General features: G+C 41.4%; 2 protein-coding genes across 26 annotated transcripts in view; one reads left to right on the forward strand and one right to left on the reverse strand.

Annotated features, from left to right (window-relative positions):
- The window catches only part of CMC1 (C-X9-C motif containing 1), a 36,940-nt gene extending 24,532 nt beyond the window's left edge, over positions 1–12,408 (forward strand). Inside the window, exons 3-4 of the mRNA XM_084508937.1 lie at positions 10,829–10,919; positions 11,971–12,408. Of these exons, the coding sequence (XP_084365063.1) occupies positions 10,829–10,919; positions 11,971–12,085 (206 nt within the window). The 3' untranslated portion in view covers positions 12,086–12,408. The remainder of the gene's footprint in view (positions 1–10,828; positions 10,920–11,970) is intronic.
- Positions 9,828–16,935, reverse strand: part of AZI2 (5-azacytidine induced 2) — a 31,324-nt gene continuing 24,216 nt past the window's right edge. The window contains exons 9-13 of one of the 25 annotated variants that reach the window (XR_014689460.1): positions 15,997–16,312; positions 15,136–15,296; positions 14,974–15,048; positions 12,597–12,705; positions 11,634–12,041 (exon numbers count right to left, since the gene is read on the reverse strand). The gene's annotated coding sequence lies outside the window, so the exon portion shown is untranslated. Of the gene's footprint in view, positions 10,345–11,633; positions 12,042–12,596; positions 15,056–15,135; positions 15,297–15,996; positions 16,326–16,935 lie in introns of those variants that run through there. The other 24 variants (XR_014689461.1, XR_014689440.1, XR_014689444.1 and 21 more) reach the window with 24 other exon arrangements.

Below are 16,935 nucleotides of genomic sequence, written 5' to 3' on the forward strand. Positions count from 1 at the left end.
ATTTTTGCTGTTTCTTCCATAACAGCAGTGAGACTGTGTTACTCAAATCTTGTTGCATCAGAAACAAGATAGTTGGAGCAGGCAGAATAGGTGGAGTTAAGCAACTGCGTCCAAGCTTGAGTATGTGTGTGCGCAGCTGGAGCTTTTGCTCCAGCTTTTGCTCCAGAATGGTAACTGCTCTGTAAGTTGGTCGTAATAAGCTGCCTGTCTTGCATTTATTCTGGATAGCATTGGCCTCATCTGTTCACTTCAACATCTCTGAAAAGCTTGAAGAAAGCATGCGTTACTAGCTCTGGCAGAGTGTGTGGCATGGGACAATTCCTGATAAAGTGGAGAATCATGCTCACCCTGTTCCTGCAGGGCACGTGGCAAACTCCTTGTGCAGCAGCTGGCTAACTTGCTTTGCTACTTGAGATCAAAGGTAGCTTAGTGAGCTCCTTTTACCCCCAAACATTTGATGCCTTAGCCTGTAGCAGGGCCTATACGTTGCACATAGTGCAGTGCACTTTGGGTGAGAGCTTTGGTCACTTGCAGGAATGCCTGTGAGCAAGTCTGTGAAGATGTGGAAGCGTGGAAGAGCTGCCAGGCTCAGAGCAGTGCTCACAGCTCATGGAGTTTTCTGGGACCCCAGCAAAACATGGAGCTGTGATGCTTTCTCACTTCAAATATCCTTTGTGCAGCAGTTTCAAAGGTGCAGGGAGAGTATGATGGCTGGATTATTTGCTGCGCAATTCTTTTTAATAAGCTGGTTATCCCAGACAGCATACTTAAAACAAGTACTAGTGTACAGAAAATGAAAGATGTGCATTGAATAGGACCGAATCTATAAAGGTAGTGTATTAAATAATGCTGGATCTTGCTAAACTTTGATAGTGTGCTTTCTTTCACATTAAGTCTGAGCTCTTTAAAAGCCTGAAATGAATAGGGAAGTGTGGCTTCCTACCTAGTCAGTGATACACGTTCTTTTGAAATGTGGCCACCATTGCAGAAGGTCTTTAGGATAAAATTCAGAATACAGAAACACCGCAAGTTTTTTCCAAAAAAATGTGCTTCTGGTTCTATGATCCTTAAAACACTGACTAGTAAGTACCTCATCCAACACAAATGCTTCCCACACCTCCACACCAGCATACGCTGAAGGCTACTAATTAAAAAAAAAAAAAAAAAAAGAAAAAAGAGACTAAATACATACTGCAAAACAAGATTAAGTACATGGTAGCCCATTTTGGAGCTGTTGGAATGATGGTTGGGACAGCTCATGGGAAGAACTGTTATCTGTAAGGGAAGGTCACTTGCTCCTTGTAAGGAGCACAAGTGTATTCTTCAATATTGCATCCTTGTTGGATTTGGCAGCAGGCTGCAATTTTGGCCCCGTTCTGTACGCCCCCACCCTCCAGCTGAAAGCCTGAAATCAGTTTGGCTTTTTCTTAAAGGATGTTGTGTTTCATTCAGAGGAGGAAGTAATGATCGTAAAAATCGGTATTTGAACTTGGAGTTAAGATCGTATGGTTGGAAACATAGCAAATTGAACTGAGGGGGCGAAAAATGCATCTTGAAACAGGCTGCTGTAAGCTGGAGCTGGTGGAACAGCTGTGGAGCAGCCTCCCTGCGAGTTACATAAATGACCTGCTCTATCTCCACCGTGTGGTCGAAGGGCACTACTGCTGCTTCTGCCCGGCGGTGAGTCTGTCTTCTTCATAAATCTTTTTATTGAAACTCAGAGTTCAGCTCCGCAGTCGGTCACTGTGGGACAGAGGGAGGGGGGTGTTGTTGCTTTTACTCAGCTGTGATGCTAACTTCTCAGCTGTCCCTGCGTGGCTCAGCAGCTCCTGCAGGAGAAGGGAGGATGAGCAGCGGCGAGGCCGCCCTGCGCTGCTCACGTCGGATGCACTCGTTCAGATAGGAGCAGGCAGTGACAGACAGTAGCCATGGGGGAACTTGCATTTGTTCCAGTTCTGCCTCTTCCAGCGCCTGGTACGGTAACGCTTGATGTCAGGGATACTTACGGCAGGCTGGGAGGAAAATCAGATCAAGGCAGTCTTAAAGAAAGCAGTTGTTACAAACCAGCGTCGTTTAACTGGGTGGCTGTGCTCGCTGGGCAGGGGTTACCCGCACCTGTGTGTAAGGAAGTGCTTGCACTTGACAAGAACATTCCTAAAGCAAGTATCTTCTGTAGGCAAGTCATCATTTACCCAGGTAAACTGTTTCACATCAACTTTTTTTTTTTATTTGCTTAAAAGGATTTATTTATTTAAAAAGAGGTCTGCTTGCCTTGAAAAATCTGCCTGAATCTGCCCAGCAGATTGTTGTCTCTGAGCACTTAAATCCCTCTTGCCTGAGAAAGCACAGTCACTGTAAAGCCTTGCACATAATAGCTGTGCCCTTGCAATTTCTCCCATCTTCATCTTTCTGAGGACACAACCCTCTTCTCTCTAATGCTGTGCTCTGGGTGTCTTACCTAGCCAGGGGCAGGAGGGCTTGCCTCTTAGCTCTTCAGAGCTGGTTTGCTAGAACTTCCTACCGGTGCTGCTGTGCTGTAGTCCTGTGTCTGGGGCAGAACACGCATTTGTATGTATATACACTTAGAAATTTGTGTATACACAGAAAAACAACAGAAAAAGCTGACAAATCTGGAAATCCAGGATGAGAGATCAGACACGGGTCAAGCTTGTGCCTACTACTCCAAACTAACAAGTAGGTATTTCAAGGCATCATCTTTGCCAAAGCTCCGTTTGCTGTTTAAGTCTATGTTCTGTTGAAGTTGTAATGAACAAAGACATCTTACATTTTAAGGTGCACTTTTTCTAAAAAAAATCTTCTCTTCTGGCTTTGTGGTTACTTAAGAAAACATTTCCACAGGTCAAGTTTCATTTGTGCATTTGGAGATCCTATTAAATTAAAAACTATAACTTTTCCACCCCTCATCCCACAAAAGCTGTTTGAATCAGACGTATTTCATGCAGTACTGATACACAAAGATACAGTGAGGAGACCTGACCTGTCCTTGTCTAAGCAGCAGAACTAAGACCTGCTGAAAATACCATGAGATCACATGCGTATGTATGTAGATGTGCGTGTATATATATATTTGACAACTCTGTTTCTAACTCTAATTACTGCAACGTGGCATGGTTTCGTTATCAGTTTAAGTAGTTGTCTGTTTTTCCTGTTGTACTAATTGTGCTGGCTTGAATTACTGTATTTGGCTTTGTCTTCGTTTTTGTTTAAAATGAAACAATTTGCATCTTTCTTACACTTGCTGCTTTTCAGTTTCATTCGCTGTCCCTTAGTGGTCATTATGAAATTTGGAAGAAAAGGCCCCAACGATCTTCTGTGAAGAAGGGACAGACAGAAGTTCTTCCCTACTGTTGTTTGGGGCAGTGCCTTGCTTTAGGGTTTCTGGCTGTACCTCTAACAAACATCCACAATTCTCAGTCCAAATGTGAGCAAATTTTAGATGTCACAGCATGGATAGTGACAGGGAAATAGGTTCCCCAAGTACAAACCTCTGCATCATGTGCAAATGGGACTATGTCTTTGTCATGCACTGCTTTATTGATTTTTATGACTCCTTGGTGCTAGTTTCTTAACCTTTTTTCCATAAATTCAGTCTTTAATGATAGGTTTAAAAACAACAAAATCCCTGCTACGGTTTCTGTAAGAAATGTAAATCAACAGCTGAGCAATGGCATCGGTTCTGATACAGGCAGTGGTGGAGCATCTCTACATGCCCTTGTATGTGTTATCAGAATTGGCACGGTACTGTTCCTTAAAAACAACAATAACATAAATTGTGCACGGATTTTAAAACAGAATTTGAATAAGCCATTGATTTCCTAGATTCCTTTGCAAAGCCCCTTGTAGGCCTTAATTTCAGAAAAGAAGTGCTCTTGCCAGGTACGAGCAGTTGGCCATAGGCAGGATCTTGTATTACCTATGATGTGTTTAGGAGAAGATTTAGGAGAATATTTAGGAGATGTATTTAGGAGAAGATTTTTCATCTTTCTTCTTCCTCTTCTCTCAGAGACTTGTCAGTGTAGACCTACTGTGCAAGTGATTGTGTTTTGAAAGGCATGTGAGAAGTTTGTGCTTCAAGGTACAAGCCAAGCTTACAGTCGATAGGGGGTTAGGAAGAAACTTCACTTGAGAAAATGCTGTGCCGTAATGTAGACTTTCTGGCACCTTTTTTTTTTGAAGCAGCTACTACTGACTTCTGAGAAAGACAGCATGCAGGACGGCTGGGCCCTTTGTCTGATCCAGTATGTCATCTTCTCGTCTCTAATTGTAAGTGTCCCCTGGAGCAGAGTCTTCAGATTTGTTTCTAGGATATTGGTAACACATTTTCTTCCCCAAGGCAACGTGTTTAGAGAAACAGTTTCTAATTTGGGGGAAACTACTCTTCTTCTGCATGTCACAGTTGTGCTGTCTGCCTTCCCGACAGCTCTCTTGCTGTCTGTTTACCTCTTAAAGATGAGTGACTTTTCAGCGTTTCGTAGAGGAGCTCAGGATATGCTGTGGTGTATTGGAGGATCCTGTCTGCGTTGTATATTTTAAGACAAAGCTGGTTTTCCATGGTGCTCTGGAGAAGATTGGAAGATTGGTCAGGAGGAGATACCTTTAATGTGGTGAATGTCCCTTTTCTAAGATCCCTGGGTTCCTGGAACCGTCTCTCCTTCCCAGTCCTGCAGTGTTTGCTACTGCCCATGGATCATCTGCCCCAGTACAGAGCTGGCAGCACGCTGGAGCTGGAAAAGCTGAAATGGAGCAGCTTTTTGGGGAGGTGGTGATGGGCAGGAAAAGGGAAAGTATATGACTGTGTGTTTTATCAGCTGAATATTTGTGGAGACAAAGTATTTGATCTGATAACAGGTTCACTTGAAAGAATCAAGGTTATTTTATGTCAATTTTCTCTTTGCCCTATATAAGATGCATTTAATTATTTCATGCTATCTCCCTCTATTCAAATTAATCTGAGTCTTATATATATTGTTGCTCAAATTAGAATAATTCTTTAATCAGCTGTGTTATGCAAGCCATAGTAGACCAGAATGGGAAAGCTTCTCCTGGCATACTGACGATGCACGTATTTTATTTGTTATTGTAATTTAAAAGTAAAATCAGAAATATTGATTTCTACTTGACTGGAGAGATGATTTAGTTTGAATATCAGACTGATCTTAATCAGGTGAGAATTAATTGAGTTGGAGGTATTAGATATTCAGTGATGTTAACTGAACCATGATCAATCTACAGAGAAGCTTTCTTTTGTACTGTGTTAGAAATATCAAACAGCTTGTACTCTGCTATGTAAAACAATCTTCTCGTGTTCATCCTACTACTTGCTCTGGCTCATTAAATGCACCAGTGATCTACCCTCTGCATACTGAATAATCTTCCAAGTAACAGGCGAAGAAATCACAATTTAGTACAAAATTAAAAGCACAATAACTTCGCCGTAAAATGTTGCTGATAAAGTTTTGTGTCACTTTAATGATTTTGTACAAATTTTATAAATACAGGTTTTAAAATCTTGTCCTCGTTTATGTTTTAACACAACTGTTTCCTCCTCCTCCTACCATCGACCCCCAAATCCCTCCAGTACTTGGAATTCTTTTCTCCACCCCATGGTAGAGCTCCAGGACCGATCCAAACCCTGGATAAAACGATTTCCTTTTTTTTGCAAGGGAAAAAAATACCCCAGGAGTAGAGCATAAGGCTGGTCTGGATCGTGATACAAGCTATTTTTTTTATTTTTTTATTTTAAGAGTGTGATAGCAGTATCATAAGTGTTGAGAAAATATAAATGGTGAGATAACACCTCTGTAGGACTTTCTCTTAAGTAGTAAAATTGTAAAGTCTTTAAATAAACTAGAGCCAGACCCGAGAGGATCAATTTATCTTGATAATGGCGAATATTTCATTTATTTTATGTACAAGAACATGTGGAAAAGAGATACACAATGATTGAGAAGTGGCAGTTCAGTATCATATTAATTGCACAACGCTTTGCAAGATGAGGGAATAGCAAAGTGCTGCGTGTTGTTATGAGTCTGCAAAAAGAAAAAAAAAAAACCTTAAACAACTTTCATATTGTAGTTTATACACTTAAAAAAAAAAATAAATAATAATCCCATAGCTTTGTTTTATCACCAGTGTCCATGCTGCTGCTTGTCTGGTGATAACTCACAAACACATTTTGTTCTTCTCTTGCATTGCACGTGGAAGACTTTCATATTTGCCTAAAGACATTAATACCTGATTTAATAAAGGAAAAAGTTTAAAAAATAAATGTTATGTAAAAATTCCTTACAAATACAGCCTGTTTGCTGGTTGCTCCCCTTTATTAAATCACAGAAAATCAAACCTTTCTGATTATTTTTAATGCTTGTGATAGAGCATTATGCTTTCTCTATGAAGGTATTTCTTTGTGTTTGTAACTGAAACTTCTGCAGCAGTCCAAAGCGCAGATACTGCCATTTCATTTTGCATTCAGCACAGGGAAGAGACCAGCAGCCTGCCTCTATGTACGTGGGGGTTAGAGGGGGTGGTGGTAGGCTGCATAAAGAGCCCTTGCATCTTACATACGGTGTTGCATTCTTCTTGTCCCCGGTTTACACGTCTGCAGACAGTGAGATGTTGAATTGAACCGCATCTGGTTTAAAGGTATGGAAGAAAATCATTATCTTTATGTCGCAGAATTGTGACAAGATATGTCAGATGATGGCTTGGCCCTTCAAATCAAATTCCTGCAAATTTTTATTTTCATCATACAGAAGCAAATGCTTCTTGAACCTATAAATATGTTCTAAGAGAAAAAACGGGCAGTACTCTCCCTTTTATTTCTTATTTCTTTAAATTTAGAATTGTATGTACCGGGACATCTGGTGGTGGACCTCCACCAACCTTGTTGTAACTAACTTTCTGGTAATGCATCTGATCTTTCAAAGTTTGAAAATCATCTCTCTTAATGTGTTGAATATTGCATGTGCCTCTCCGCCTGCTTGGATGGATGGGGAAATCATTTATCCAGACTTTACCCTGAGATAAGTGAACTATTGCCCAATTTCACTTCAGTTTCCATCTGTTTCTCATACTATCTTGTAGTCTAGTTATAAAACAGAATTAGAGGGGGGGAAGCTATTCAAAATTAATAAGGAAAAACAATCTTTTAAAATCCTGACTATTTTTTAGCAAAGATTTATAAGGACTGTAAAGATTTTTGTGTACAAATTTCTTCACTGTGTCAGTCTTCTAGCTCTCAAAGAAATCTTAACAAAAAGAGAGCTCTGTTACCTAACGCAGTTCTTAATCACCCATCAAACATACTAAATAAGGGGCAAACATTCAAGAGTAATTCTTTGTGCCTCCAACATTATTCGTGTAGAATTTACAAACAGGATAAATTTTAATAAAACAAAACCAAAGTTGGCTGAGACACCTTGAGCAATAGTTTTAGAAGGGTTTTAAAAACTACTTCTGTTCTCTTGTGACTTTACGTGTGCCAGGACCTACAGAGCAGCTCTTCTTCCCAGTGTTTTCTGTGCCCTGCTTTCTCAAGGAGCTGGAGCTGGGATAACGCTGCTCTTTGATGCTGGGCAGGTGGAGGCCTGGAGTCAGCAGCTGCTGGGGCCAGGACTTGGTGGCTTCCCCGTGCTTCTCAGTGCCCGAGTGCTCCCCAGCCGGGCTGTGGAAGGGCTCCTCAGTGGCACGAGGCCCTCACATCTGTCCCTGAAAATCAGGGGAGCCGAGTGGTAGGGTTTTCTTTGCAAGAGCTTAGAGGAGCTCAAGCTGATGTTTTCCATCCAGCAAGGCGTTTTCACTCCATCCCTCGTTTATTTAGCTTGTGCTGCCTCTTGTTCTGCTTCTCAGCTAGTGCTGCCTGTCAGCTCTGTCAGCTGTGAGTAGAGGCCACGCTGTGCTTGAGTTTCCATGCTCAGCATCTTTCAGTGGTAGGGCGAGTATTTAGGAGGTTAACACCATCATGTGTCTCTTAAAGCATGTCAAGAGGAGGGAGCACTTGCAGCATGCTGGCTGGAGATGCCTGGCTCTGGTAAGTGCAAATAATAATACGCTGTTGGTCTGGATTAGTCAAGCATCAAATAACTCCCAGCAGCCTAGAACGATGTGTATGGTCATTGTTCTTCCTTGATTAAATCAAACGCTGCCAACTTGGAAATAATATTTCAGCTTATGTTGATTTCTCATCTCTTTAAAGCTGTGGATCAATTTCAGTTGTCATACTGGGAAGAAAAGTTAAAACGCCCCAGTTCCTAATGATGGAGGTAACTTGTATTGTTTGCTTGAAACCTGCTCCATTTCTTGGTGTTGTTGCACTGAATTTGCAGGCTGACCCAAATTCACTTCTAGTTTCACCGCTACCTGAGGGTCTGTTGTGGCAAGGAGAAAGAAAATGGTGTTTCCCCACATGAGCTTGTAGAGTCATGGAAAGCTACTTGCTAAGGGTGTAAAGGTGGGATTGTGCCTGCAATTACTCAAAGATCAATTCTGCTCTGAGAGCAATTGTTCTTCCTATCTCAGGCGGTATCAGCAAACGGGCTCGTTTGGAGCTCGAGGCTGGGGTCCCCAGAGCCCTGATTTCTGCTCGTAGCTGTTAAAATGTTCAGCTACAATGGGTTTGTAATCACATCCTGCGTACCCGCTCCTTTTGTGGCGTGTCGCTCTGCGCCCTGAAGTGTTGGTCTACAATGCAGGCATTGCCCGAGTGAGGAATGTGTGGTGATGGTCAGATTAAGGAGATGGAAATGAATTCTTGGTCTGAGATGCTATCTGGAGCTATTGTGTGCTATTGGTGAGATTATTCCCCAGGCCAGTAGCTGTGATACTTTGTGCTGATCAACAGCGAGCTGCTTTGTTTCATGAAAGAGCTGTGAGCAAGGCAGAGCACAATTAAAAATAAAACAACGTTCTCCATGTTTCTGATAAACACTTACACCTAAACCCATCCTGCACCGCAGTCCTTGCATGGCTGTCAAAGGGATTTCAAAGTGCTGGAAATGAGAGAAATGATTTAAGTTTTGTGTGCTCGTAAGGGGATGCCTGATACCTTTCAACCTGCTCCTTTTTTTCCCTCCGTTATTAGGCATCAGCGCTGCTGAAGCTGGATAGCTGGGAGCAGTTTTATCACTTGGCAGCAGCGCTTTCTACTTGCCCGACCGCGCACCGCAAGCGGGGCCTTTGGAGCGGGGGAATGCTTGCAGCTGCAGCTCAGGTTTTGTTCACGGGGACATCACGCCCTGAGCCAATCAAGGCTGCTGAGCTAACAAGTGAGAGGGACCTCCTGTTGTCTTTGGTGGTTTTTTTACTTCACAGCTTCCAGGAGGAATGATTACTACAGAAAAACAGCACAGCACTTAAGGAAGCGCCTGTAGAGAGCAGAAATGAAGCTGGTCACTAGCTGAACCATGATCTTTCGAAGACTTCCGATGTTTTTTGCAGAGAAACAAAGGGCATTTTTAGAAATGTGATAATAGGTATGATATTTCTGAGGTGCTGAGGTAGGGACATTCAATGTTAAACGCTCCAGGAAACAACAGGAAAAATGTTAGAGTCACCTTTAAAAGTCGAAGAAACATTTTGATAACCTAATAGCATGCTCCCCATAGTGTTAGGCTGCTTCATAAACTTCAGCTGTTCAGAAGTGTCCTCAAAATTGTATATTAGGGTGATTTGGGGTCTAAAACTAAAATAGATACCAAAGGAGGGCTGAGAAATTGAACATGGTTGTTAATAGGTATCTTTGAGCACAGGTTACTGTGTCTTTCCAACTAGTAATTAACCAGTTAATTTAATCCTTTTTTTTCCCATACTTTGATCTGGTACATTTTCAAGTGGAGTGTGATGGTGCAACCAGTGTGTAACGTGAGGTGCTGTGTGTGTCGAAGTGCTCAATGGTAATATGTTCAAACTTGGTGGTGAGACATCACTTTTCGCAGAGTTTTGCCAAGATACAATTTTGGCAGGGCAAGGATGCCACACAGTCACCAAGACTTTGAGCAGACACTAAAAGGTTAAGGGTTTTCTGGTGCTATTTATGAAAAGCCTAATATAGGCATATGCTGGCAATAAAAATCATGGGTTGAGATTAAGTTCAATACGTGGGGAACGGAAGGAAGCAGAGGGTAGATGCAATGAAGCCAAATCTGCTCCACCTCCAGGCCTCGTAGACATGCTCAGGGGGAGCCCAGGCTCGAGCCAGGAGCAGCAAGCAAAGCCATAAGTTTTACAAAGGATATTTAAGAATGTAGCGATGTTCGTCTGTCCTCAACTCATTGCATAGTCAATATCTACCAGGAAGAGCTTGGAAGAGGAGAAGGAGGTGGAACTCTGGAAAGGGACACGGTAGATTGGACTTTGTTCTTGGCTTGGTCACCGGTTGATCTTGGACAACTGGCTTTCTCTCTCTGCTTTTCTTTTTCTACCTGATGCTTACTGACATAGGCTCCTTTGAGCAAAACACTCTGAAATCTTCTGGTAGGACTAACAGCTCGTTCTTATCTAGCTTATTACTTAGGGAAACATCTGTACAGGGTGCTGGTAACAATGAGGCATATTTGAGTTACTCCTAGATGAAAACAGCCGTAAGCATGACTTTCCTTCCCGCTCCCAGCCCCCCAAACTATTTGTGTTTCAGCGTCTCACTGACTTGTTCTGGAAGTAGAATAGTATACACATACAAAGAGTTTATAAATATATTTTATATTTATAGATAATATTGTATCTAATTAAAACAATTATAAAGTTGAAATAATGTAAAATATTTATATATTTTTATATTTTCCTACCAATTGTCTTTTTTTTTCCTCCATAGCATTTACTAAATGCTGTAAAGAAACTGGTTTTCTCATGGTGGTGAAGTGTCGGAAAGAGAACACAGCACTGAAGGACTGCCTGGTTGGCTAGTAAGTCCCTTGCCAGCTTGTTTTGCTACGTTTTTGGCTGTACTCATCTGAAATTAAGTACTAACTCTCAAAAGGGTTTTGCTTGTGAGCTGGGTGGTAATTTCCTGAAAACAGCACTAGGAAATTGTTAAGGTATTAGAAGGGCTGACCTGATGCCACCCACAGTGGATCTGGGACTCATTTTGAGTCGCAATTTAGCCCCACTGCCATCAGCCTGAAGTGATTCTTGAATTTCTTAGTGTGAGGGTTAGTGTCTTTTGAGCTTGATGCAGGCAGAGGTGGTTTGTTTTTGGGTGGAATGCATGTCCTGCCGTGTTAAACCAGCAGTTCATGTGAAACGCCTTTAAAGTAGTGGCAGCTGGTCTCAGGTGGTTAGGAATTGATGGAAAACCTTTGCAGCTAGGAAAGTGTTCAAGCCCAATTGCAGCAAGAACTTCCTGGAGTTGCTCAGTTTCAGTGGTCTATGCGTCCATGTGGTAAATTCTGCCTGTTTAAAAAAACAGCACAAAAACCAAGCATGCGCTGTGGAAAATGTATTTAGTGCTTGAATAAATGTATTTAAACTTACAAGTAAAATAAATGTAACGATCCAAGGCCCTACGTGTTTACTATTGAAGCCATAAACTTAACCTTGTTCCCATTAAACCCAGAGTAGCTGTCCAGGTATGAAAATATGCGTGTTATCCAGTAGATTCTCATACTGAGGAAGCTAACTGCAAATAATAAAGAATAATTTGGCCTCATTCAAATATCAGAAGTATTTCCCTTTCTCTGCTTTCTTTATGGTTTCAGTGTATAAGCATGAAAAGGCCTCTGCCTCAAGAGAGAGCACTGCTAGAAGAGAATGCAGACCAGCTCTGTATTTAGGCTTTAGGAAGATAGGTTTCACTGCTTCTATGCTTCCTAAAAAAAAAAAACAAAAAACAACACACACACATTATTGAAAGCAGACAGTTTCTGTGGGTGTGGAAGGAAGATCAGTTTTGAGTGCTGTTCATGAGTATCTGTTCCATATCCCAAGATGTAACACAGTATTTTGTTTGTCCTGTAGCTATTCTGATCCATCATTCTATGAAGAATGCAAAACAGAATATTTGAAGCAAAGAGAAGAATACAGAGCAACTGGAATTAAGAAAAAGAAACAGAAGATTACTTCAAATATATAATTAAGATTTAAAATGAACTTTTCAAATTTTATATCCAACTTAACTTGATTTAAACATTTCTTATTAATCATCAGTACTTCTCTGTGTGGAATTTAGCTGAAATTCCACAAATGAGATGTAAATAAAATCACTGAACTTGCAAGGTCTACATTTTTTACTTTCTGTAATAAAGGCTATAAAGCATGCTCTCATGGTTCGCAAGAGAAATTACAAAGGTCCCCTCTGGACCTGAGACTTTGTCACAAGCTTTAAATTCTGAAAGGCTGTTTGTTATTTTATCCAGTTGTATGTGACAAGCTACATAAAAATTTCAGGGTGAATAATTTAAGCTGTATGGAGTGGTTTTAAATGGGGTGTATACTGAAATTGGTGTATTTTCTCATCCAAGTTGAGGGTAGATGGAAACATTCTCCATGTTCTTTCAAGAAGGGCACCAAATGCAGAAGGGAAAAGCTCCTTGGACCAGTTTGCTTCACCATTTTCATGAAAATGAGTGCCTGATACTACTTACTTTCTCAAGTGCTATGACTCATAGTTTAACTCTGCATTGTCAGAAGAGGGTTGCTCCATGCCTTGCTGCTTCAGCTCCAGAGGAGAGGAGTTGTCCAGTCTATATTTTCCTTGACAATAGGAGAAAACACACTGAGGGCAGAAAATACATTAAAAAAATCATGGAGAGCAGCATCCTCCCCCACTTTGATTCTTCAGTATGGAGATGATGATACACGCTTCCATCTTTCAAAAGTGGTAAGTGACCACGCTTGCAAAATTATTATGGATGAGACATAAACTATGCACTGAAGATGCTGGTCAGTTCTTAAACATCCATTCATCTTGGTGCAAAAATTAGGTATAACAAAGTCCCTGCAAAAAGAGAGGTATACAGAGGATCTTTTGTATACAAAAAAGTATAACTGAAGCTGCTGAACTGGAGAATCCTCAAATGCATCACTGGAGGGTACAGTGACTGACGTTGTGAAACTCTTCATATGACCATTTCAAAAGATACCCCAAAATAAGACATTTCTTTACAGGTAAGGAAAGACTATGATGATGAAAGTTACATTGTAACAACGGTGGCTTGTTTTAAAAGCAGTAATTAGCCTGAAGAAGTAATATTTGCCATTTTTTCATTTGACTTACTTTGCATACTGTTTTGCCACAAAACTGGTATTGCTCCAAAGCTACTCAAGTGGGAAATGCAAACCAACCTCAGAGATGTAAGGATGTAAAGTACTTACAGTAACATTGTGGTGTAGTCCTTGCCCTTTATTGGAACAATAACAACAATAATATTGCTTCAGCTATTAGATAGCGGATTGTCTGGAAGATTAGGGAATGCTTGAGAAACAAAGGCTAAAAGATGTACAGCATTCTGGCTTGCCAGGCAAGCTTAAGCGGCACCCAGCTCTACAAGTAGCCAACACAGAAGGGGTTCTATGGACTCTAGTGGGTTCTGTGGACTAGAGTTTCTTACACATGTACTTGCTCTTGGCATCTTGGTGCAAGCAGCTTGGAAAACAAACAAGAAATATTTCAAATCAATTAGTTGTAATTAATTTTTTTTCCCCCATCAGAGGAATCCTAAGATAAATGCTGTCCCTCATTTAGTTATATCTCAAAGACAGCAACTCTTCTGTTACTCCACTGTGAAGGAACACCTGCTACACTTAGAGGCTCTCCATTTGGAGGTTTTTGTTCATCATTTTTGGCAAAAGCCTGGACAGACATGCTTTGGGCTGGGGTAAGCATCCTCGTAGAGGCAGTGCCCTGTGCTGCCAGCACCCTGCTCTCCTGGCTTTCACTCAGGCTTGTACCACCACTGCTCACTACAGACAGGAACAGCAGCAGTGTGGGTGTTCCTTCTTTTCAGGCCTAGCAGGAAGCAGGTGAGGAGGAATGCCAGTGCAGCGACTGGTACAGCTGGTAGGACTTACACCGATAACAGAACAAAGTCCTGTTTAACCTGCAAGTATTACTCCCCTACCATTTTATACGTGCTTCATATGCATGACTGCAACCACCCGGGCTTGCTTGCCAAGCAAACTCTACTGACAAGCCTGAAATTGCACCTACTAAATCATGCTGTAACCCACTCACCTTACCTACATAGTTGCACGTGTAAGAACTGGGTTCTCACACCTCTTCCTTTGCTGTGGCATTTAGAGCTGGGCTCTGGCATCAGCTTCCTCCAACACACCCACGGCCTTGATTTGATGTTTCCTAGTTCTGAATTCTTGATTTCACACCTTTTGTATTCGTCACGTCTTGTGCGGTATCTTGTGTTTTAATTGCATTTTCACTTTTTATTTAAAGTCAAAATGAAGGAATGAGAACTCTGAAGTGACAAACTCTTACTCGTAAATGCTTTGGGTTTTGCTTTCATCGCAGCTGCAGCTTCTCCTTTCTACTCAGGTTAACAGGAAGCAGCCCTAGATTCTAACCAAGGTAATAAAGCATCGATGGTACCGATAAAGCAGTAATGGAGTGAAGTGCATTCTTCCTCGCACTCCTCCTCAAGCAGAGCCTGCAAGATTGTGTTCTGTTTACAGGTCCACAAAAATATTCAAATACATTTGAAATAAGATCTCCTTCTAGTTACAGGAACAGTAAGCATCTGGTTATTTGCCGTGCCTCTCCCCTGGATCAAACTCCCTGCTCAAACACCCTCAGTACAAGTTACTGCCCCTTGCACTGCCTTGCTGCTCAGAACGCTTCAGCTTTCACCTCAAAGCACAACACAATGAATTCTGCCCTGCGAAAGGGAACAGACTGAGGGGCACCGATTTCAGCTCATGTCACAACACTTACAGACAAGAATTTTACAAAAATGGTTCAACTGCTTGCAGGACTTGGGAATATGCAACAAAATGAAAGCGAGGGCTTACCTTCAGTGCTGACAATAATAATAAAGAAACACTTTTGTCATTGTGCCACGTTCATACAACTGCAAGTTGCATACTCTTCCCCCTACAAAGAGAAGCAAAAGTCTGACCCATTAAAAATCATACTTATTTCTATAGTTGCGCTACACAAAGGAACAGGGAAACACCTTATCTTTTTTCCACCATTTTTGTTCACTGAACCTGTCCGAAGAGCAGAATAAAACGCAGGCAAGCTGTTCAGCTACTGAAGCTTTTTCACTCTTCCCTTACTAGGCCACAACATCATTAAAAAGACAGGTGGTTGAGCATAGGATCCCTCAAGTCTACTGCAAAGAGTTTTTGAAATTAAATCTGATTAAACCTGTTTTACATCTCTAGTATAGTTCATATGCTTACATGGGCCTGTGTTGAATTCTTTGCCATGGCTATTGTTTTCCTGTACCTCCACCATATGTCTGGCTCAGCTCTCACCTTCTTCCAGCTGTAAAAATTTGACAGCACATTACAGCTAATTTGGGAGTTGGCTTTTCTTCCCTATGGATATTTTCACATAGGAGGAAAACGAAGCAGCTGAAAACCCACAAAACTGGCAGGGAGGCTTTCTAGATGTTTAAAATGGTTAAAATTAATCAAGTTACAGTGGAAGTTTACATTGTGCTACTAGGTTAGTCCAAGTCTCCAAACATCCAAATACATATTCATCAGCCTGCCATATGCTCACTTAAATGTGCAAAGCAACAACCTCGTCCTGCCCAAAAGCTGTCATTCATTGCTGTTGAATGGAATTAGAGCTTTCTTAAATTAAAAATTATCAAAACTATGGGGTAGGTGAAGTTTTAAAATGTTCCAAGCTCACATTCAAGTAATTATTTTTGGTCACTTTACACACTTATTGAAGGTTTTGGGCCTTACCTTGTGCAATGTCACTGCTTTATGTAATAAAAGCACACAAAGCACCACAGCCCCTTTACTACAGCTACTTCAGCATTTAATTTGCTGTCACTACGATGAAAATGGAAGAAGTACCTTAAGCCACTAGTGGCATGGATTTAAATGACTTTTCCATCTTGAGTCAAAATTTGACTGTATGCTTCAGACCACCAGATGTTTCACAAGCCAGCCAGCTCCCAAGTGGCTGCAGAGCTGGGGACTTCCTTTTCAAATGTTGCAGTTTGGCCACGGCAATGAGTGACTGGATTGGAAATGCTGCCTACAGCAAGCTCTCCGTGATGCTGCCCTCCTCTCTCAGATGTCAGCACTTCCGAAGTCCCTCTCAGCAAACATCACTTTTCCTTCCATGGCCCCTTCTCCGGCACAGTAAGCAGCACAGGTAAACCAGGAGCTGGAAGCAAAGCCTGGAAATTCTTAGTCACTGCAGAAAAGCTTAAAAATGAAGCTTCCCCATCACACAGGACAGGCTGCCAGGGCGGCTTTGGACTCAGCAGTGAAACCCCAGTAACACCCAGGAACTTAAGGTAACCAGGTCCCTCAGTTCCAATCTCCAAGAGAACACCTCTCCCACCATGCACTGAAGCAGTCATTTATTTCCACCCTGAATGGAGAAGAATGAACCTCAACCCAAACCCTTTGTATTTGGAGTGACCTTTCTACAGAATCAAGAAATCAAATCCAAGTAACAGTTCTTGTGCCAAATACTAGAAGTTAATTATAAGTTAAACCAATTTCAAACAAAAATAATTTATTAAAAATCTTACACAGTAGAATTCCTTCATTGCACAAATCAAAGTATTAATCATGCAGATGGCTGCTGAATAATATACTTAGAAAAAAAAAAAATCCATCTCTGTAAGGATGGGGTGGGGAGCCCCAAGAAGTAAGCTACTTTCGAACTAGATACCATGTAGTTTATGCAGCCACATGAGAAATGCTTCCTGCTGCTTTGTTATTACACAGGTAGTTGGTTCTATCAGCTAAAGCCTAGTGACTTGGATTTGTTTTATGCAT

This window comes from Aythya ferina (assembly GCF_964211825.1).
Source record: "Aythya ferina genome assembly, chromosome: 2".
NCBI lineage: Eukaryota > Metazoa > Chordata > Aves > Anseriformes > Anatidae > Aythya > Aythya ferina.